The sequence below is a fragment of the Pinus tabuliformis genome, chromosome 3_1, assembly GCF_031772625.1.
Source record: "Pinus tabuliformis cultivar Carrire ecotype Pingquan chromosome 3_1, CPIR1, whole genome shotgun sequence".
NCBI classification, from domain to species: domain Eukaryota; kingdom Viridiplantae; phylum Streptophyta; class Pinopsida; order Pinales; family Pinaceae; genus Pinus; species Pinus tabuliformis.
In genome coordinates this window covers 829,777,205-829,800,911 of record NC_142301.1, presented here as the reverse complement: position 1 = coordinate 829,800,911, position 23,707 = coordinate 829,777,205, and the positions used below count along the sequence as shown (strand labels likewise).

General features: G+C 40.4%; 1 protein-coding gene across 1 annotated transcript in view; it reads left to right on the top strand.

The window, feature by feature from the left end:
* LOC149190051 (kinesin-like protein KIN-13A) overlaps positions 1 to 23,707 on the top strand; it is a 68,556-nt gene that overhangs the window by 8,717 nt on the left and 36,132 nt on the right. Inside the window, exons 2-3 of the mRNA XM_089410421.1 lie at positions 4,836 to 4,917; positions 5,234 to 5,396. Coding sequence (XP_089266547.1) covers positions 4,836 to 4,917; positions 5,234 to 5,396 — 245 coding nt within the window. The remainder of the gene's footprint in view (positions 1 to 4,835; positions 4,918 to 5,233; positions 5,397 to 23,707) is intronic.

The window sequence follows — 23,707 nt, the reverse complement described above, 5'->3', positions numbered from 1 at the left end:
AAGCAACTATGGTGATGGACCTAGTGTAAGGAAGCTGATCAATTTTATGAGCAAAGGCATGTTGCTCAACATGGGCTTGAGTACCAGCATGGTACAAGTGGTCATGGCAAAGCTAGTTATAATTTGAGATTTGTCTCAAACAATGAAGTACAACTGCAAATTTAGATTGGACAGAGAGTGTTGAAGAGAAAAAGAGTTCATCAAAATATTGCTTTAGTTTGGGCTCCGTTATAATTTCTTGAATGAACATGAAGCATGCATTTGTTGCTCTCAGTATTGCAAAGACAGAGTATATTGCAATTAAATTGGCATGTTGAGAAGTAATATGGCTTCAAAAGTTACTTGCAAGACTGTCTTGATCAAGTGCAGGTGACGACCATGATGACAAGTCGAAGCACAGTGAGATATAGTATCAATATATGGTACATAAGGAAGCAATATGGCTCCAGTATTATTCTTCAGTCAAGCAGATTACAAACAAAGCCTCTATTCTAGGATGAAGTTTGAATACTTCAAGGACAAGCTTGAAATGATTGAGCATGTTTCTCTCAACAAGAGGGAGTGATGAAATTGCAGCATCCAGTACAATCATTCTCCTTGTGTCAAGGATGACCAGAAAATGGTCTGAAGTATTGATGTGATAGCATTAGGGATAAACATTTTCCTTGTGTAAAATATGACCCAAATTGGTGAGAATGGTCTAGGAGAGGACAATCATTCTTCCCGTGTCAAAATATGTTGAGTGGAATTAGGAAGAATGACCCTGAAGGCCGAGAAGCACTCAGTTGAGTGGGTGCCTCTCAACATTAGGCTCATTTAGCAGCAGACCCAGAATTACTCAGATAGAGTGTGGCCTTTGGATATTCACCATGTGTCAAAGATATTTACCGGAATGATGGTGGACCAAGACTAGTTTGTATAACATGTGTCAGATAGATCAGAATTATGGTGACTAGTTGATGCTAACTAATGTACCATGAGTCAGGAGTACTGACCAGGATTATGGTGAGGATACACCATAGGTTAAAGGCACCGACCAAAATTATGGTAACTTTTTGACGCTGATGATTTGCCATGTGTCACAGTTGTTGACTAGATTATGGTAATCAAATGATCCTGATGCTGATGAATTTTTATAACCTTTTCTTAATGTTAACTTGAGAACATCTAAATTGTCATTATGAATACCTCCCTAACTAAGAGGGAGTGTTGGAATTTTGTAGCTATGGTCAGTCTTCTACTTTCATGCATGATGACTTGTTGCACAGGTTCACTGGGACCTACTTCTTCATGATTTGAATCCTCTTCCTCCCTAGTGCATTCTTCTTCAAATATTGGAAGTTATTCATCATCAAAGTCAATCGGGAGGTCCTTCAATTTCTTGAATATAATATTTTTATCAAAGATTACATCTCGACTTACTTCTATTCAGTGCCCTTCCTTTATGTAGATCCTATATGCCTCTGAAGTGTTGTTATAGCCAACAAATATTCCCTTAATGCTTGTAGGATCCAACTTCTTTCTCTTATCTTTTGGAATGTGAATATAGACAAGTTAGCCAAATATTCAGAGATGGTCTACGCTTGGTTTCTTTCCAGTGAATGCTTCCTCAGGAGTCATGTTGTCTAGTGATCTGTGAGGACTTCGATTTTGAACATAGACAATAGCTTTTGTTGCTTCACCCCGCAGGAATTTAGGCAAGTCTTGATCATGTAACATGGGTCTAACACTTTCCTCAATTGATTGATTCTTTCGTTCAACAATTGCATTTTGTCTAGGATTATATGGGACTATCAACATCCTCTTAATCTCAACCTTCTTACAAAAAGCTATGAGTTCCTTAGATGTGTATTCTCCTCCATTGTTAGATGTTGGTACCTTTATCCTCCTTTTTGTAAGGTTCTCTACTTTAGCTTTGAATTCTTGAAATTTGTCGAATACTTCCTTGGACTTCAACAAATAGATCCAAGTTTTCCTTGAGTGGTCATCAATAAATGTTACATAGTATAGATGATCTCCAAGAGACTTCGTAGACATAGGACCACAAACATCAGAGTGAATGAGATCCAAAATTCTTTTGACCTTGAAGCACTGCTTCCAAATGGTCTCTTAACATTTTTACCTAATGGACATCCCTTGCATACTCCTTCATGATCCGCCTTGAGTTTAGGGATGCCATTCACCATCGAATTTAGAGTTGGTAAGATTTTGTAGTGAAGGTGTCCAAACCTTTTATGCCAAAGTTCACATGGACTTACTTCAGTTTGAACCAAAGATTGAGAGAGAGAGGTCAGCAATATCTAGAGTCTTCCTTCACGAATCCAAATGAATTTTGCATTGTCAATGCTAGAGCTTTTATCCCATGCTACAACCTTTCCATCTATGAAAGAGACTCTATCTTTCTAGACATGAAATAGAAAGTACATTCTTTTGCAAACCTGGCACGAACAAAATGTTATTGAGATGAATGTTTCCTCCATTTTTTAGCTCCAGCAAAGTTCATCCAATTTCTTTGACGGGATAGCCCTTCTTATCACTAAGTTCAACAAAGTAGGAGGATTTTTCTCTTGATAAGTTCTTTAGTTGTTTGTTCTCACCTATCATATGTCTTGATGCTCCATTTTCGATTACCCAAATATTTTCATCCTCAAGCGTACCTGTAAGTGCTGAGAATAACCCTTTGTCCTTTGTAGAAGTCTTGGTCATACTATGCTTGATGGATAATAGGAGATTCCACAATGCCTTGATACCTTGCTTGAGATGACTTGCCACCATAGAACATTGCTTCAATGATTTCTTCAAGGATGTAGTGATCTTCAACATGCCCTTAGCCAACTTCGCTTTGATACCATGTTGATAAATCTATAGGGCTACAATTAGGATGATTTCTCTTAAACTTGATAATTGCTTGTGATATCTTTTTAGTTTTTCTTACTTATTAGCTTCTTCTCTTATTATTATGTTATTCTTATCATCAAACAATTACCAAAACAAGAAGATCAACAATACACAAGAACATAGGATATAGGTTGCAAGCCAGTGCCAAAACCTCTCCACTTGAGAGGAAAACCCACAAATCTCTTCTTATAGATATTCAAGTGACGAATTCCAAGCCCTCTAGACCAAGACTAATACCCTTCCAAGACCAAGTCTAAGCTTCTTGATGATGTGCATCCTCTGTCCAAGTCAAACCCAGTCAAATCTCTTCCAATTGCACAACTTTTACCCCTAGCTACAAAATTTCGTCCTCCATTGCAGGTTTCAAATTTTCAGCCCCTGCAACAGTTACAACTTGCACACGTGTGAGCAATGTCAGGGCTTCCAAGGCTTCCTTTTACCTTCGCTTGGGTTCCTCCTTCTTCTAGGGCTAATAGGTGACCTAATAGACCTTCCTTCGACCTTCTTTCAGCGATTTCCTCAACTTCGATCTTGCAACATCAAAACCCTAGCCTTCCTTCTTCGCACGAGAGAGATAAATAACCCAAACCTTCGTCCTTTGTCCTTCTTCCTTCTTCGCTAGCCTTCTTCTACTTCTCCTTTGCTTAGATGATGAGAAGATGAGTTAGAGTCCATAGGAGGTCGAGTTCCCTCGTATATATAGGCTTCCAAGGAGGACGACATGCCCTAATGACATTGACTTCTTAGCTGCTAGGCTGACTTGCTCATGGAGGGTATTTTGACACTTTTAAATACAAAAATAATTCTTTTTACATGTTACAATGTGCCCGATGGGGTCTTTTTCATATGACAATGACTGTTTGAGTCTTTTGACTTCCTGATCCTAGGACAAACCCTAGAAGCACTCAATGGGTGCTTGACCTGTAAATAAAAGACCTCGCATGAAACCTATGCTACAAAAATAACAAAAATAAAATTTTCTTTCTTTTTACAATATACAAGAATCAAAGTACATTTTATATTTATGAAGACCAAACCTAGTTACACACTTCAACACCAGCTGCACAGTTTTGTTTTCTCTTCACCTTGAGTCTCTCACTCCTCTTGAGAAATCCGCTTAGGCTTCTTTTATAATTTCACATTAAGCTAGATCTCAAAACTCTTGATCTCCTAAGTGATTAATGGCTTGGATTAGATCCTAAGCCTCTCTTGAGATTAACGGTGGAGATTAGATCTAACTCACTAAAGTAGATTAATTTAATTTTCATTAGAAAACCTCAGCCCAATAGCCAACTTTAATTAGTAAATTAATCAATGTGCTTTTCCTAAGTTAGACTTAGGAAAGACTCATAAAAGTCACTGAATGAATTGAGCATGTACCTAAAGAGTCTTTTGGACATCTTCAGCATGCTTGACACCTAGCCTATGTAGAAGCACCTGCCCAAGCTATCATCATCAACCTCTATGTCATTGCTTATATTGGGAATATTTGTTGTTTTGTTTTAAAATTTATTTCATTGCTTCTATTGGGATTTGTTCTTAATTTTGTTAGTAGGAAATGTTTTTGTACATATATTTATCCAGGGCGTTTTAGGATGCTGCTTAAAAATTTATTTGTCTGGGATGTAATTTCCCCTCACTACCCACAACAGGACATATTGTCCAATTCCACTTTCCTGTTGAACTTTTCTCATTCATTACGAAACTGATGGAAACCAATAATTTTTTATAAGCTTAGAATCATTAAACTATTCTGCACTTTTATTGATTAAAGAATTGAAGGAGCCAAAACTTTTTGGCTTTGTATCTCTCAGATACTTAAGTTCATAGCTGTATCATTCCTTGTTATCAGGAGTATAGGTGACTGTAGCGATGTTTAAACTTTTTTGTAAATTCTTTGTTGTATGATTTTATATTTGCCATCTTGTAACTGGCAGGTTTATCGTAGTACTGTGAAACCCATTGTTCCAGCTATCTTTCGCCGCACAAAAGGAACATGCTTTGCATATGGTCAAACGGGTAAAGTTCAGACATAGTTCATTGTTATATTGTTGATGTTGGCCATTCTTCTCTAAAGGCCACGAATCTTTATTTACATGCTTTTATTTCCAAATTGAACAGGCCTGTACTACCAAATGGCCAAATACTGAGCTTGCATTTTTCAATAATGAGTAGATGTTGCCTTCTTATGAAATTGGTTGAATTTTTGAAGATATGTATGTTTATACTCATCCTTACAATTGCATAAACATGTAATACATGATTGGATATTGGTTAAGATGATGCTTGTTCACTTTAATAAACTGCTAGTTCAATGAAATGTTCTTCCTTACAGGCAGTGGTAAAACATATACAATGCAGCCTTTGCCTCTCAAGGCAGCAGGGGATATACTTGAGTTGATGCACCAAACACTGTACCGAAACCAGGGATTCCGCTTGTGGCTTAGTTTTTTTGAGATTTATGGGGGTAAACTCTATGATCTTCTTTGTGATAGGAGGTATGTTGTCTGCTAAGCTCAACCCTGTAATGAACGAATATACTGGAAATAATGCACATCGACTGGTATTTTTGTTGGATGATAACATTATTGTCCTGAAAGTTGAGCTAAAGGATGAACTATGTTAATCCTTTCATGTTTTACATTTGTGATATGATTTCTGAGATCATGCATTGTTTTTCTTGTAAATTGTTTATGATAATGACTGAAACAATGTTTTGTATATTCACTAACTTGTATAGACTTAGCATTGTTGTCAAACCGGTCATACTTGAGAAACTTCACAGTTCCAATATAATATTAGTTTTTTGACTGAGCAGACCTTTCTTCATTATGTAGTGAACATTATCAGTGGGAAGGCTGATCATAAAAGACAAAAGGCAATCTTACACCAGTGAACTTAAATTTAAAAGCTTGTATCCATGTTTACAGTGGTACACTCTTCTCTTATGAAAGTCCTTCATGTGATAGATTTCTGTATTCTTTGACTTTTAATGCAAGCATAAATTTCGCCTCACAAGTAGGTTTCCTCGATCTGGTCCCTGTGAACTCCAGTCTTATGGCCCATCTGAAATATTAATTTGTAACATCAAACAGTGGACATTGTTTCACTTCACTTTAAGCCAACACATTAGACAACCCAAGGAAAAAATACTAAACATATGCTAACAAGTTTCAGTCCTTAGGGCACACTTTTCCGACCATAAACCAGATATGGAATCACTTTAATTACAACAAACTTACAGCAGTAAGTCTGCTCTATTATCTTCAAGATGTATGCCAAATCACTTGATATTTTCAGGCATATGCTATGTCAGATCAGCATGAACAACAAGTGCTGGAAATTATTCAATCAAGAAGACCAAGCAAGCTGAAAGTCAAATCTGCAATTATGCAATTTTGGACAGTTTCGTACACACATGCACACACATATATTTACATGGAAGAAATGACTCACATGGACATATTCACAGTGCATCACAGGCTGGTACAATTTTTAGGCTTGCTAAAACCCTAGGTAGGGAAACCATGGAAACCATAGCCACAACCAGAGATCTACAACAAGCAAACATCAACATTGAAAAGTTATTCTTGGATTCAACATCAAGCTTGTATAACACAAGCTCTCCATAGTAGCATTGGCGTTTTGGGATTTACAAACTCTAGCCATATTGCATCACACCTAAGTCACCTGACACGGGACACAAGGATTCGAGTGTCGGACATGGACACGGACATGTTGACCCCCCGGAACAGGACACATTAGGACACATTATATATATATATATATATATATATATATATATATATATTAAAAATTAGATATTTCTTACACAAATTCTCATTCATGATACAAATTCATTGATTCAAACATAGATCTTCATCTAGATGTAAGTTTTACAAAGTAACATTATGCATACAAATACAATTGTGACATAAATGATAAACATATTCATCAATGATCCAATAGGAGAAAGACAAGATACTGTAGTTTTCTCATTAAGTCATCAAAATCAAAATGTGTTACATAGGTAGTAGCAATGCCAATGGCAAATAGAAATAGCAAATACAAAACAACTACAAGCCTCAAGGCAGTAGGTAGCTCATGAGTCATCAATCCTCATCATCAAAATCAACATCACTGTACTCATCATCATGGTCACCACTGCTCTCCTTTGCTGCATCCTCCTCCTCTGTATCCAATGTCATCTCTGCATCTACTGGTGTGGAGGATGACCCCTCTACAATATCACCATCATCAAAAGTGATAGGCTCTAACACTGGCTCATTAAGATCCAAGTTGGCCAATGCCAACTCAACACTGCTATCCAAATCCATATCATCAGGAAAGACATCCCACATCTTTGTCTTTCCCTTCAACAACTCATCCCTTTGCCTATAAATAAGATGAAGGTTGGTGTGCACATACACCATTGTCTCTGCCCCGTATTGCTCAACCCTGCTCTTCTTGATACAAATTCCCATGTGTGCTCCAATTCCTCTCGGAACAAGAGGATGAAGTCACCTGTGAAAGGAGCTTCATGGCTAACTGCTGTAGAGGAGGGCTTCTTTCCCCATGAGTTGCCCACCAAGAATAGCTCTTCTTAGCCCCCTTGTCTCTAATCACATCATATCTTGCAAATCGACTAGTGCCAGTGGAAAACTTTGCAAAGGCATCCTCCACCTCATCAAGGGATGCTCTATCTTGAAAAATCCACCTCAATGCATCTTTCCTCCCCTGTGAAATTTCCCCATCCATGTGAGAAGTGAATCTGCGGGAAGGTCCACCATTCAACCACTCATGGCTGTAGTATTTTGGGTTCAATTAGTGAGCCAAACAATGTAAAGGTGTGCAATTCTTGCTCCATATGCAGACAAGAATATCTTGTATGGTGGTGAAGAAGGCCTCTGATGATGTCTCATACTCAGGGCACTCACTCTGTACAATAATGCTCCTCACAGACTCAATCATGGAACCCCATCCCTCATAAACCTCTCCTAGGATGGGTTGGTCTGTATTTGCAAATCAAAGCAAAAAAGTGATAGGGTCCATGATCTAAATAAGTAGATCTACCCTCTCCCAGCAAGCATCATCTAACACTGTGTCCTTCACTCTTTTTGAGGCTGCTTGATTTGTCTATCTCTAAAAATACTAACAATCTGAAATAACTGTGGCTCCAAGAGCGGTCTTAACTTCCCTCAACCTCTTCAACATGATGAATGAAGAGGCAACTGTGTATCCACAATTCTCAACAATGATGGATTGGTGTACTCCTTGTAGATAGTGAGGGCATTTGTATGATTTTGTACAAAGATGCGGATATGTTGTGCATCCTCAATAATGCTTCCAATCCAAAGCACATCAGAAGCAATAGGTTTAAGTGCTAAATTCAAAGAATGGACAATGCAAGGTGTCCACAATACCTGTGGATATTTAGCTTCCACAATCATGCCAACAACCTTGCATTATCTAATATCTGTTATGATTTGCACACAAGAATCAACACTTAAATCTTCAATAACTTTAATAAACAACTCACCCATATGTTGTGCATCCTTGTATTGTCCAAGTGCATCCACTGATTTTAAGAAAATTGGACCATTCAAGGAAGACACCATGAAGTGGATGAGTGGGTGCCGCATTGGATCTGTCCATCCATTAGAAACAATGCTAACCCCAGAAGTTGGCCATGCTGATTTAATAGGCTTAAGCATTTTGTCCACCTCTTTCTTTGCCTTCGTTGACCATGTGGTTCCAAGCTTCTCTGACCCAGGAGACACATACCCTAATGGAGCCCCTTGAGTTAGAGCTTGACACATCTCAATAAATAAAGATGAGCTTGCAACATTAAAGGATATGAAGTGTTGATAGAAAAAAATTGCAATGGTGAGATCAAGCTCTTCCTGTTTCTCTTTCTAAAAAATCTTGTCCATTAGACCAAGTGCCATTGCCTTTCTTTTTGCTTCTTGTCTCCCACCATAACTCAAATGGAAATTTGTTGCTTTTCCTCAAGAATGGAAGGAGGTCTTTATTCTTGTTTTTTTAGATGTTGCAACCATCTTTGCCATACCAACATTGGCCTGTTTTTCCATTTCCTTCCTCTTAGCTAAAGACAACTGTGTACATGCTGCAATTCCAGAACCTGGTAAAGCCAACAAATGAGCTTTCACATGGTAATATGTGCTCATGAAATGATTATTGTAACAGTTGCATTTCCAAGCAACATTGCCTCTTCCCTTCATCTTGTTGCCTGGCCCTTGCTCTCTTGTAACATAATTCCACAAGGGATACTTGTTATCTTGAGGTTGCTGTCTTCCCTCAGCATTTGAAGCTGCTGTTGCTGCCCCACTTGCAATAGAGGGAACATTTGCAGACCTTGATGAAATTGGAAGAGGAGGGGCATCTCCAATGGGGACATTCTTTCCCTTCCTTTGCCCCTTACCTACTGCCCTTGATTGAGCCATGAATGCTGTAAAAAAATAAAGAAAAAATGCACAAATTTGTAAAACAAATGCACATGCAAAATGTTGTAATAACAATGCAAAAAAAATAGAGAGAAACTGCACTTACTTGTTGCTTGAATCGCCTCCTAAATGACACCATACCCTTTTCTGTGCGCTCTCACACACCCACAACAAACCCACAACAAGAGAGAATGAGTATTGTGAAGTTAGAATGGGCTAAATCGCACTTTTATAGCCACACTGAGGTCAAAAATGCGTGACACGTGTCTTGGAATCGAGACACGATTTGGAGGATACGTGTCCCACTGAATCGTGTCTGATTCGTTCGATTCGGGACACATGAGGTGTGGGCAACGAATTTAGTTTCTTAGCATCACACAAGTACATGGCAAGACAACTCTAGCACTGGCGTCTAAATCTATGTGTATATCCTCGTGTTTGAATGCTCAAACTCAAGGTCTTCAACTCTTTAATCATAAGTATGAAGACCTCTATGGAACACTAAGGATTTCTTCCAGGCAAGGCATCACATCAAGTTCAAGACTCATTAGGTTTATCGCTCCTTGATCTTGCTCTAGCCTTACACTCCAAATGAAAACTTCAAAAAATTTCAAGATGATACACAGTGTTAGTTCCACTCTTCTTGTCTTTTACTAGGGTAGAGACCTAGTGGTACAACAAGAGCCACAGGAACGATCATCACTTCGGATGTCATGTTTTTCTCTAGGATTTACATGTATGCCTAAAACCTAGCATCACAAGAGAAAAGCCTAGCATCTCGCAATAGAAATCTCTCCAAGAACATCCAAGACATTTTTCTCTCCCCCACCCCTCCCCTCCTCCCCTTATATTCTCTTTGGGTTTCCCTCATGATCAGTATTGTCTTATTTTGTACAGGACTTCTCTTTTCCTAGGGTTTATGCAAGAACCCTAGCAAGGCTGCCTTTTTGTAAACCCTTGAAGCATAACTCAACCAAAACAATTAGCCAATAATCATCAATCTATCATAGAATGTGTTATCTTCAATACCACTTAGAGATAGTTTGGAGTTATTTTGTCAAATTAGCAATGTTATAAGAATTTCCGAAAATAAAAAATAGATGTACAAAGTGTCAATTTGGTCACCTAGTCAGTGTGTAGAGTCAACATGAGCCTAAGTGGGGTTCACAGTATGAGTCATGTTCCAAATTATCATTTGTGTCTGTCTCACTCGTTCATAATTGTCATTTAGCCAATAAGGAACTTTTGTGTCCAAATTTGTAGCAAATTCAGTTATGAAAACAGAGTATTTGCTGTGAAAGTGCTCGAACTTCGTAGCAAATTTGTCACATCTGCCACTTGTTTTGCTATGAAACCCGAAACCCTTGCTGATTAGTAACCTTAAAAATAATCATGGGTCTGAGTCACAATGGAGTATCATTATGTATCAGAGTTCACCTTTTTGATTGTTATCCCCAAAATGTTCGCACTGCAAAGCATTCTCCATCGTTTTCCTTTCATTTTGAGTTGGTTTCGCTGTCATAGGGAAGTCTAGCTGTCCTAAGGAGAAATTGCAAGTGGCAAGAAGGAGCTCATCATGTGTTGTAGCCATGGCACAGAAGAAACAATACAAAGGAGGTTCTATGGTGCGATATGAACCCACTGACATGAAGCTTTTGGAAGAAGACCCTGTTTTTAGTCGTTCGTTTGCTAGTGTTGGATGCCTTCGTTTTTGCCAGAAGTTGCAGGGTTTCCATGGAAAGATTGCTAAGGATTTTGCCATGAATTTTACAGGAACAGTTGGCTACAGGAAGACAGAAATAAGTTGTAGAAACAAGTCAAAGGATTGGAAACTCAAATAGAGATGATCAAAATCGAACTCTCAAAAAGAAATCTCAAGCTCATAGCTGAAGTAACAAGCACCCCTTGAGTATGGTAAATTCCTCATTTTTTTGCCTATAATATGCTAAATTAATAGTTTCAGCAATATACATGGTTAGACAACCTATAAGGAGTGATAAGAAGGCATAAGAAGTCATAAGAAATCCAAAAAATCAGAAAATTCAAAATTTCGTAGCAACTCCCCATAGTTAAGCGGAAAATTTGCTACGAAATTGCTGTAGCTTATGATTGAGGAAAATGCAAGATAAAATTTTAGATAAAGGAGTTCTATTGGCACAAATTCAGCTAAAATACATGAGAGTACACTTCAGAGTTTGTAGAGAGATCATAAAAAGACTAGAAGAATGTTTTTTGTAGCTTGCTACCAAATTTTGCTACAAAACTGTCAAACTGCTTTTTTCTGCGTTATAAATTTTGATTGGGCATCAGACAGCAGGGAAATCACATGGGTTACAGATCACAAGGGTGTCCACATCATCAGATCAGAACTCCTATTTTTCAGGAAGATAAGTCAGCAAAGTCAACCAGGTCAGCACATCCATGTGGCAGGAGCACATCAACAATTCAACACACTCAGCATTTAGTTGAATTCGATAAGGTTCAGCAACAGAATATTTGTGGGCTCATAAATTGATAGAATCCTATTTGAATTCAAATTGTATTAAAATAGAAAATCCCTAAGAAATCTCAATATGTTTTGTAAGTCAAATAGGATTAGGTCTCTTAGCATGATGATCGAATCTAGCCCCAGGTGGCAGGTTTTGTAATTAATGATAGATGGAGATGTCTTTCTATATATTTGTAGTTTTTTGACTTTGCTGGGGGATAGACAATGTGAGAAAGACCACTTTTGTAAATTTTTATCCAGTTAATATACATTTGCAGCATACTCTGTTTTTAACCTGAGATTCATTTTGGTTTCATTCCATCCCTTCATGTTTTTATGTTATTATCAACTTTCATAGCTTGTTTGATTACTTGGAATTCAATGTAATATTGCTCCAACTTCCTTCAAATTTGCTGTGATTAACTGTAAATGTTTATTTCACATTAGTTAAGCCAAAAATGCCTCAACTTCCACAAAACAATGTTCATCTGTAAATTGAGTTTTCTTTTGACTCCATGCCCAATGGTGGTGATTATCACACTTTCTTTCACCTGCAAGAATCACACAAAAATCCAGAGTTAGCCATCTGTAATTGAGTTTTATCTAGAACATTATACAGTTTTCCTTGAGAGAGCCCTCTCATGCTAGAAGGGCTAACTTCTAGCTACAAGTGGTTTGAAATAGTTACTCTTGGTTGGAGGTTGACACAACCCAACCTGTCATATCAAGAGATAATAGAATGAATCAACCCATCCCAGGTTCCAAAAATTAACATGCAATCAAATGGTCAAGCATGCCTATCATTGGCATCAATCCACTCCAAACATTGTTGGAACAAATTAGCCATCCATCATAGGGTATGGGCATGACACCTGTTGAAACATAAAGCACATACCAACTATCAATGAAGTAGATACTCCTCCCATCACAGGTTAAAATACACTGGTATCTACTAGAGCAAATCAACTACCTATCATAGGTTCTCTTGGGCATCTCACTTGTTGAAAATAATTCCATGCCATCCGTAAATGAAGTAGAACACATTGGTATCCATGGAACAAATCAACCACTTGTCATACGTCATTCTGGGTATCTCACCCATTGAAGTTAAATCACAACAACCAACAATCACATGGTTCCACCACGTCCCACAGGGGAAAACATAATATTAACCCTTGGAACAAATTAACCATCTATCACAGGGCTTCAACATCACACTTGCTCAAAATAAATCCATAACAACCATACATGTTGTAGATCTATACCCATCACATGTGAAAGCATACTCGTGGGAAACCAGAGTTTCAACGCATTAAAACCTTCATCAATGCAAGTGCTTATATCAAGAATGCTATATTTTCACCACCCAATCAACCTCAACAAGGTGAAGTGCCACTCCTAGGTATAGTGCGGTAGAATTACCAACTCCATCATTACCAAGGGAACAATTTTAGCAAAATAGATCTGATACTATTACCACACAATCTAGTAAGGCCCTAAGCAGGGAAATGTATGGGATAACTACTAGACCAAGTGACAACAATGGGACAATGACCCACTATCACCTCAGTTAAAGTCCCCTGCTCTTTACAAACTTTCACCAATGGGAGGAGTCTCGGTGAGAAAGGAATCACTTGGAATGAGTAGATCAATGATTTAGGTGTGAAGTGATTCCACAAAGCCCATTCAAGGAGAGACACAACAATGGCTCAATGCTTCAAGGAAGCTAACATGCTCTCCAAGAAAGGCTTTAAGAGATCAAGACCTATGGTTTTGAATATGATGATGATAATAGGTATTCCTAAGGTCAAGACTCTAGGAGATGAGGCATGACCTCTCTAAGAAGTTGTATGTGATGATTTAACTCTTCTAAAGTGCTCTTCGCTCTCTTTGAGAGACCTAAGAGAGACTTGCACTAGACCTAGGGTTTTATGAATAATTGTGGGAAGAAATACTTCCAAGGTACTTAGTAGGTGAATGAAAGGGAGGAGAAAGCGTTTCTTGTGATTTATTCCAATGAATACAGAGCTCATACAACCCTCAAAGAAGTCTCCAAGGTGAGAGAGAAGGAACTAGGTTTTCCCTCTTAGAGTAGCACCTAGGGTAAGACATTTTATGGATGAAACTCGGACAGATGCCCACAACACTTGGAGCATAGGTGGCCTAGACTCGAAGCTTGATGTTTGGACCCTCGAATTCCCAAAAGATCACCTACCTAAAATTTTGCTGCAAGCCCTAGATTTCTGCCCTACCTTTAGGGGAATGAAATTTAGGAGGAGAAAGTATGAAGAAAGAGGAGTTTTATCACCAAAATCCTTGGACTAGTGCCTAGCCCTTTGGGGCTATGGAGTTCTAGATGCGTTAGATTGGCCAAATTTGTCCTTAAGGAGGTCAAAAGTTGATGCCCTAGCTACCAACCTTCAACAATTACGTACTATTAGAATATGGATTTTCATGAAGAACAATAACATTTCATCATGAGGGACATTCATTGCATGTTATATCATGAGTAACATATGCAAGAGGCAACCAAATGGCTTCCAAAAAAGTTCTTCAACAAAATTTGGGCACAATAACTTTTACATTAGTTGCAACAATTACACACATTAGACATTTTCAAGAGAAAGATTTCATCAACAAAAGAACTTACTAGATAATCATGCAATATATCCATCCATTTTCAAGAAGTAGCTCCAAGACAAGACATTAGAGGAATTTTTGGTCTAAAATGGGCCTCAAAACAAAAATGTACAACCGAAATCAACTTTATAAGAACTAATAGGATTCAAGATGATGATGTCAACCATGGGGAGTGATTCACCATTTTTTGAGTAAAAAAGTAAAAATATTAAAAAATAAAAAATAAAAAAACTATTCTTGCGAATAATGTGTGGAAATGAACAAACCACTGAAGGTGCTGAGGGTGCCTATGGCATGAAAACTATGCTCTAACAGATGATGAAGTCACATGGCTCTCAACGTTGTTGAAATATGTAACTAGGTTCGGTCTTCTTAATGACATATATAATCATGATTTTATGTATTTAATGTAAAGAGAAAAAATATTCTATTATTGCTATTCTTGAGGCATGGGTTTCGTGCTCAATGGAAATTTATTTTTAAGTCAAGCACCCATTGAGTGCTTCTAGGGCTTGTCATTGAGTTTACAAGTAAATTGAGTCATTGTCATGTGTTATGAATAAAATATATACAAATGATATAAAAAATAATAATAATAATGAATAATGATTAATTACTAATGAATAACATGTCTCTAAAGACATGACCTTTTGTGAAGAGGTACCTTCCTAGGGTATATATGCAAGCCGTCACCCTCATTTGTAATCATTCTTGTTCATACATTTTAATATATATTCTTGTATCTTCAATGGAGATATTTATATTCCAAGTCTTTTGGAGTATTTAACCTGCTATAACAAACCTTGTTCGTTATAGTGGTATCAGAGTCACGTTGGTTGATCTTGGCGTTTGGCCATCAAATCTTCGTCAACCTTGTTGCCATCACAATTGAAGCCTTCACTACACAAAACTTTGGAGTTTCTCCGTTTTGCTAGGTCTTTAGCCATTAAAAACATAAATAAATAAAAAATGGAAATAATAATAAAAAAAGAAAAAAGGAATATATATATATATATATATTAAAAAAATAAAAATAAAAAATCAAAGCATAAAACACAAAATTCAAAATTCATTCATCTGACAATTCACTGTCGTCGCCACGACACAGACGTTCACATCTTTGTCTGACAACAACCAGAACAATTACACGATCGCCCGCAACTTTAGCCCTGTTGCCAAAGCACTTGACCTTGCTGGTTGCAATATTGCATAGTTGACAGACCATTGCTAGACGTGGCCGCTTGTAGATTTCTGCAGCCAACCACCTTTACCACCATGCTCAAAACCACTGGCGTTCTGCCTACCATGACATGCAACCAAAGCCCCAGAGTCGGCCCACGCCACTGCCTTCATCACAACCTGCAAACCACATTGTCGCTTGTGCTATCACTGTAGCCACTGAATTTGCCACCTTTGCCTTCCGAGTCACCTGCTCTTATCCGATTTCATTTTTGTCCTATATTTTGCTCTTTGCCCTATCTCCCGCACTCGTATCCCCACCTCTTACCCTATCTCCCTGCGCCCTTCGCTTGGTGTTCCCGTCGAAAGTCCAGTTCGACCCTCCGCAACTCCATCAAATCGATAATCACCACTGGTCAAACACTGTCGAAAGTCCGGTTCGACCCTCCGCAACTCCATCGAATCAACAATCACCACCGGTCAAACACTTATCTGCCCACACCATCATCATATTTGCCTTCCTGCCGCGTCCGCCTGCCCCGACATTGTCTACTCGACCACCGTCTTGTTCTGCACCAAACACAACATCGATTGAAGTCACGTGTTGAATCGGGTTAAGTCATTAAGTCGTAGTGGTACGTATATAGGTTACACAACATATAAAAATTATAAACATATCTTATAGTTACAACTATATGTTGAAGTTTCTAAGTCTAACAATTAGAAACCCTCCATGTACTTTCTAATTTATTCCTTCCTACTTGTTCTAATTAATTAACAAGTTATCTACCATGTAAGTACTGAAAATAAACATAAGTACATGCTCAACACATTATAGAGCATCAACTGAAGGAAACAGAAACAAGTACACAAATGACACAGTCCCCAGAAAAACCCAATGCAGGAAAACCTGTGCAACTATCGGAGGGTTTGATTTATTAAGCAGCTTCAGAATACAATTTGGGTGCCAAATCTGGCTCACCCAACAGAGAAAAATCTCGGTAGTAGTACCTCTCCTTCGGAGACAGATGCTCCAGTTGAAACCCCGGATAAACACTCCCGCAGTTCCCGGCAGTTCTGATTGTTCCCGACAGTTTCGGTGTCTACCCTCTGCATCAACTTTCCCAACAGTTCTGGCAGTTCTCGGTAGTTCCATCTTCTGCCCTCTGCGTCAGCTTTCTCGGCATTTCCGTTAGTTCCCAGCAGTTCTGGCTGTTCCCGGCAGTTCTGGCTTCTGCCCTCTGCGCCAGCTTTCCTGACATTTCCGATAGTTCCCAACAGTTCCAGCTGTTCCCGAAAGTTTCGGCTTTTGCCCTCTGCGTCAACTTTCTTGGCAGTTCCGGCGTCCGCCTGCTGCGTCAACTTTCTCGGCAGTTCCCAGTAGTCACGACTGTTCTTGATAGTTCTGGCTTCTGCCCCCTGCGTCAGCTTTCCTGGCTATTGCGCTGATCCTCTCGGCACTATCTCTGCCACTTTGCCTCTGTATTCACTGCCCCTCAGCTGCAACTTCAGATCACTCTCTCAACTTTCTCAGCAAACCCATCTCCAGAAAGTCGAAATCTTGATCTCTTGGTGTGTTCTCCAAGTGATCCTCAAGCCTCCTCTTATACTTTTCTCGTTGACAAATCAACGACCGAGATTAAGTCCCTAATCAATGACTAAGATTAGATCTGGCTTGATCCATGACTTTTTGATCATTATAACACAATTTTATATCAATTCACATTAATATTTTAATTGACTCCATTAAAAATATTAATTATTTTAATATCTCCCAAACTGTTTAGAATCTGCCCAAACCCTTTTTGGGTATTGGAGATCTCATGTGCCTTAGCCTCTCCACCAAATTTCGTGGCTAGAGCACATCCGATGCTACCCCAAATCAACACTCCCTCTTAGCGAACTATGCTCTAGCAATACTCCTTACTGAGTACTACTTTGATCATCTGACATCGGTCCCTAATGTTAGGCTTGCTGCACATCATCTGTACTGCTGCATCTCATACTGCCACCCATGGCTCTGCCACTACCATTGCTGCATCTGTACGACAACTCCCTCTGCATCCGTGCTTGCTGCCCATGGCCTTGCCATTGCCACTGCTGCTTCTGCATTGCATCCCCTCTCATCATGCTGCATTGTGCTGCCCATAGCACCACCACTGCTAACTGCTGCACTGCAACTCAGTTACTGAGAAGTAAGTAACTAATCTCCCAATTCTGACATCTCTGTCAGGTTAGAGACACTCTCGATGCTGAAGCTCCCTTTATCACTGACAAGTGCTCCCTCTTTGACCTCTGTGTTGCTGCAACAACTCCCTGCATCTATCATCGTTGCACACCTCTCTGTGCCATCCTGCACTGGTGCAACACTCCTGTGCTTCTCGCACTTGCAGCCTGTTAGCCTCGCGCTGTCCTGGGAATCCTACATTGTAGCGCTCTCTGCCGCTCCATCCTCATCTGTCTCTACCAACATCCGCCTGTCCTGCTACTCTTCGGGGCTCCCGTAGCCAGGTATAATCCAAGAGGTTGGGTACCTCGAGGATCCTGCCCCTCATCTTTTGTAGTCCTCTTGACTTGTTGGGTAGTGGAGGCCCTGCGTAACGGTTTTGGGGCTTAAAGCCCACAATTTTGGGTATTAATATTGTAAAGGCTCCGCGAAGTGCACAAAGCGCGAATTGTAATGGGTCAAGTCTAAGGGTAGTCTGCCCTAAAATATTGTAAGTAATCTAGAATGTGTCGGCCTACCCATGGTCCATGGACCATGAGAATGTATAAATAGAGCAAGGCTCTAAGTGTAGAAGGTAGCTTGAAGGGGATCTGGAATATTATGGGTTTATGAATGCAATATTCGCTTGAGTCTGTAAGTCCGAGTTGGGGTTGATAGTAGTTAGAGTAGGCTCTACAGCTGTGTGGACAGAGGCCTAGTAGAGTCCGCAGTTTTGTGCGCGGACCCTTGCAACTGAGTGCGCAGGGTGGAATTGGATTGTACTGAACAGAAGGTTAATAAAGATAAGTGTTTATGAATTATTGTGCATCTGATCGCAGATCTATATGTTTATGCTTATGTTATGGTTTTATGCGTATCTTTAAGATTTATGGTTGCGTGCGCTGGTTTTAATTGTTGAATGCTTGATTAAAGACCTTAAGGAATAGATCAGATCTGTAATAACTGCAATAATAATAAGAATCTAGGAAACACCCTGTCGCAGATCTTCGCGAAGGCTAGACAACTGCGCAGAATAGCGCGAGTGCGTAGTTCGGTTTGCAACCCCTCCAGACCTCATCAAGACATCCCTAGGGTGCGGAAACCTGGTTCCAACCAATGTTTTAAGACTCCGACTCCGACTCCGACTCGACCGAGGATTGACTCCGACTTCGACTCCGAAACGGTAATGACTCGGCCGGCTCGATTTCAATGACTCGGTCGTTGTAAAAAATACATTAAATATTTTTTTTTTATAAAAAAACATAATTTTAAAGATTTTAAACATAATTTTAGAGATTTTCATTCATGTTTCCAAACACACCTACAATTGGAGTCCTTGCTGGCTGTGAGACTGAGGATGGTGGATTGGGATCTGCATTCAACTGAACAACATGTTCAAGTTCAATTGATGTCTCGATATCTAAATCTAAATCAAGATCCTCATCAAGATCCTCATCAAGATCAAACTCTGCTGGACGACTCTCCACTACCCAATCTCATGTTGGATCAATGTCTTCCAACACAATGGGATCTGAATCAGGTCTTTTGTTCAGCAAATGGTTTCGTCTGAGCCGGAGGTTGTATTGGACATAAACTAGATCATTTAACCGTTTTTGATCCAAACTGTTTCTCTTCTTTGTGTTACTTGGGAGCAGGAGCGAGAGCGACATTTTCAGAAGCTCCTGGTTTGGGAGCGAATCCCAGAGGAGTTCGACAACCAATGTCACTAACATCAAGGTACATAGAGGGATTGGTGCTCTTGATTAAATAAGAGTTCCATACCCTAATACATGACAAAATTCAATGGAAACATTGCAATACTCCAATCCTGAAACCCTGAATGAAATCTAAAATTCTACTTTCTCCATATGAAATCCAATGAGGTCGAAACCACTCTCAAACGTCATGAGTCATTTCATGGTAATGTTAAAAATTTAAGTAAAAGGATGAAAATGAAGATTAAGGAGAATGTCACTTTTACTTTAAGAATTTAACATTACCATGAAATTTGAATAGCATATCAATAGTAGAGAGCATTTGAGTGTGTTAAATAGGGTTTAGGAGGGGGAATGGACCCCAAATGACATTTAGCAAATTCATATAACACCTTCGAGTCCAAACCAATCAGAAATCACCTTAAAAATCCATTAAAAAAATATTAAATTGCTGTTTAACATGTTCTGGGCCGGCTTTTTGTGACTCGGCCAAACGTACCGTTTCAAAGGCCGAGTCATGGCTGAGGGTATCGGCTCGGATCAACTCGGCCGTTTCGGTATCGAAACAGCCGTTTTTTAAAACAATGGTTCCAACACCCTCCCATACTACCTCGGGTTAGACTTTAGTTCATGCTCCGCGGATTGTTGCCGAAAGGGCCGATAGTGTGAGATTTGTTTGGCTAAAACTCTTCTGAACCTGGGTCAGGGCCCAATAAGCCAACAAATGGTTCCGTTGTCGGGACCTGGATCTGCCTAAGGGATGTTTGATGTTGGAACGCTGAAACCCTACGAAGAAAGAGATTGAAGATTGGTTGGATTAGAAGCTTCACGAGTTCGTGGTGCAGGAAAACAAAACCCCTCAAATATCTGAGAAGAGGTCCCTAGATCGCTACATATACACAGAAATCCACGAGATCTTCTTTGTGTCGTTCTCGTCAGAAATGTATGAGTGGATTGCAAGGCTAGCTAACAGTAAGGGAAGGTGCAAACTTGATCAACCATTAGTGTGGACCCCAGAGTTGGTGCGCAGGCTAGAGGCATCTAAAGATAAGATCGTGCAGGCCGAGCGACATTTTCTCAAGGGACTGCGAGGTAGGTGCATCAAATCCCTAAATCCTTGGATTAAGATGTTGTTATGTGAAAAACGGGTGATGCGAATCCATTAATGAGTGGAACGACGCAGAGTGGAAGGGCCTACAAGGGTATCAAAGGGCTAGGAAATAGTCCATTAATCTCACCTCCGCAAAAGAACAAGGAAGAGTGCACTTGGGCTTCTCCAAGGAGTGCGATCAGGCTTATAAGGCAATGCATTCCACAACTATCAGCCCCGCTAACACCACCACTCGCGTCACTGCCATCACATCCATCTTCGCCCACACCACCTCCACCGAACCAGAAGTTTAACATGGCAAGTGCGATCAAGTTGCCTGTATTCAAAGGAGTAGGGAGCGAAGACCTAGATTAGTTTTGGTTTGTAGTAAGGGCAGTATGGGAAGCGCATGGAGTTACAGATGATAACATTAAGAAGGCCACCTTGGTAAGTGCACTGCAAGATCGCGCGCTGACTTGGTATAACAAGCACTCCAATGATCATCCAAAATCCAGGATAACGGAAATTCAGATTGCATTAAACAAAGAATTTAGCCAGCTAAAATCGAAGACGCAGTCGATCATCAGATTCAAGGAGATTGCAAAGCTGCTAGGGGAAACCCCCTAGGATCTGGATTAGAGACTGAAGAGCACGATCCACGAGGCTAACATGACGCTAACAGATGCACAACACCGTGCGTGGTTTGTGGCGTCTTTGAAGCCACATCTGAGGATAGTGCTATCGCAGCAGAAGATTTCAACCTTAGGCAGAAGCATTGGAAATAGCGATGAGGTTGCATGAAACTCCGATATAGGATCCTGGGTTGGGAGTTCAACAAATCTACGCGCAAAACCTATGCTTGGAGATGCAGAGTTTGAAACTGGATAGGGCGCCCCGGCCAAAAGCGCGCGAAGAAATGTGGTGCATAAAATGTGAAGGCCAAGGCCATGATAAGGATCATTGTCCGGTATTCGCGAATTATTTGGCAAGGGGGACCGATGCCGTTGAGACAAGAGGCACAAGCGGGGCCAATCGCGATGCCCACACTCTGGTGCGCGATCTGTCAGGTGGGAGTAAAGCACACAATGGACAACATCTATTACAGAAGTACACACAAACCCCCCAGCAGCTATTTTGCAAATTTTGTAGATCGGTAGGCCACGATGAGAAAAACTGTCGAAGTTATGAACTGTTAATGGACCGAACACCTACCTACAGGATGCAGGAGGAGATGCAAGGCTTTGATCCAGCCGCGGGGATGGTATGCGTTGGGTTTCAAGGGCAAGGTCGAGGACGAGGAGGAATGGGGCCAGGAAGGGGCCGCAGACAACTAATCTGTTACAACTACGGAGGACCAGGGCACTATGCTTGTGACTGTACCAACTCGACTAGAATATCGTGCCCCTACTATGAGCAGTTCGATCATGAAATGATAGATTGTCCCACGTTGATAGCACAGATACGCGAGAAAAGGGTAGCACAGCCTATGCCAACGCAGAACATCCAAATGATGAGGTTTGAACTGCGCGAGGAAGACTCCAACGTGAACATGATGCTCAGGAGTGGCGCAGCCACAGGGGAAGATAAGGGGAAACAAACCGAGGAAGACACATGGGTTCACAAGGCCCCTACAAAGCAGCCTGAGTTCGACTTGGAATGCGCGAAGGAGACATTTATGGAAGCTAAGAAAAGCTTCGTGGAGGGCTCTACTTTAGGTAGTAAGGATCAACCCGCGCTGAAAATGGATCCCTCTATGCTAACTACCTTTTTAGAGACATGCATGAAGCTACTACGGGACAATAAAGCAGCTAAGGGATTGCAAGAGCTGATAACTAGGTGCGCAGGGTCGGGCGAATCACGCATGGTCCGGAAATTAGGCAAGCATGCTTCGTGCACCGGGCGGGAAATGTGATTGACAACACAGATTGGTGACTATGAGATGGATCAGGTCATTCTGGTCAGTATGGTCACATCAGTTAAGCCAGGCCCTAGAATGTTACAACGTGCAAGTAGAGGATGATGATGATGACCCCAGAAACATCAATATTCCGGAAACAGAGGGGAGTCGCGAGGTTCGCAGACCCCGACATCACCTCCTCATTAAAAATGAAACAAGTGAACATTGTTACGGATGCGGAGCTGAAGTATGCAATGCTTGGGGACTAGTGGGACGAGGCCACGGTAAATAAGGTCGTCGAGCTACTTCGCGAATATCAAGACTTATTCCCGACCAAAATAACCAAGTTAAAAGGGATCCTCGGTGACCTAGGGATGATGAAGATAACTCTACAACTGGAAGCGAAGCCGGTTAAGCAGCGTCCCTACTGTTTGAATCCAAAGTACAAGGAAAGGTTTCGCGAAGAATTGGACAAAATGCTTGCAGCGGGAATTATTGAACCTGTGGAAGAGTTTGACTGGGTGAGTCCTATGATAGTGCAGGAGAAAAACAGAAAGGCGAAATTCGAATCTGCGTGGACCTCCGAAAATTGAATGACGCCTGTGTTCATGACCCATTCCCGACCCCATTTACAGATGAAGTTTTGGAGAATGTTGGTGGACAGGAAGCGTACTCATTTACGGATGGGTTCTCAGGGTACCATCAGACCAAGATCGCGCCGGAAGATTGAAGCAAGACCACCTTCTCGTCCGAATGGGGATGTTTTCAATACACTGTTATGCTCTTTGGCTTAAAGAATGCCCCAACGATATTTTCTCGCGTAGTAGTGGCCGCATTCAAGGAATTCATCCATAAGTTTTTGGAAGTTTACTTTGACGATTGGACTGTATTTGGGCTAGTCAAGAAACATATAGCGAGCTTACGGTTGATGCTGGATACTTGTCGATGACATAAGATTGCGCTAAATCTTAAGAAGTGTACCTTCCTCGTCCCCTTCGGAAATTTACTCAGCCATGTGGTATGCAGACAAGGCCTGATGTTGGACGCTGCGAAGATTGCTGTCATACTCAATCTGCAAGCGCCACGAAGTGTCAAACAACTTCGCACCACGTTGGGGCACACTGGATACT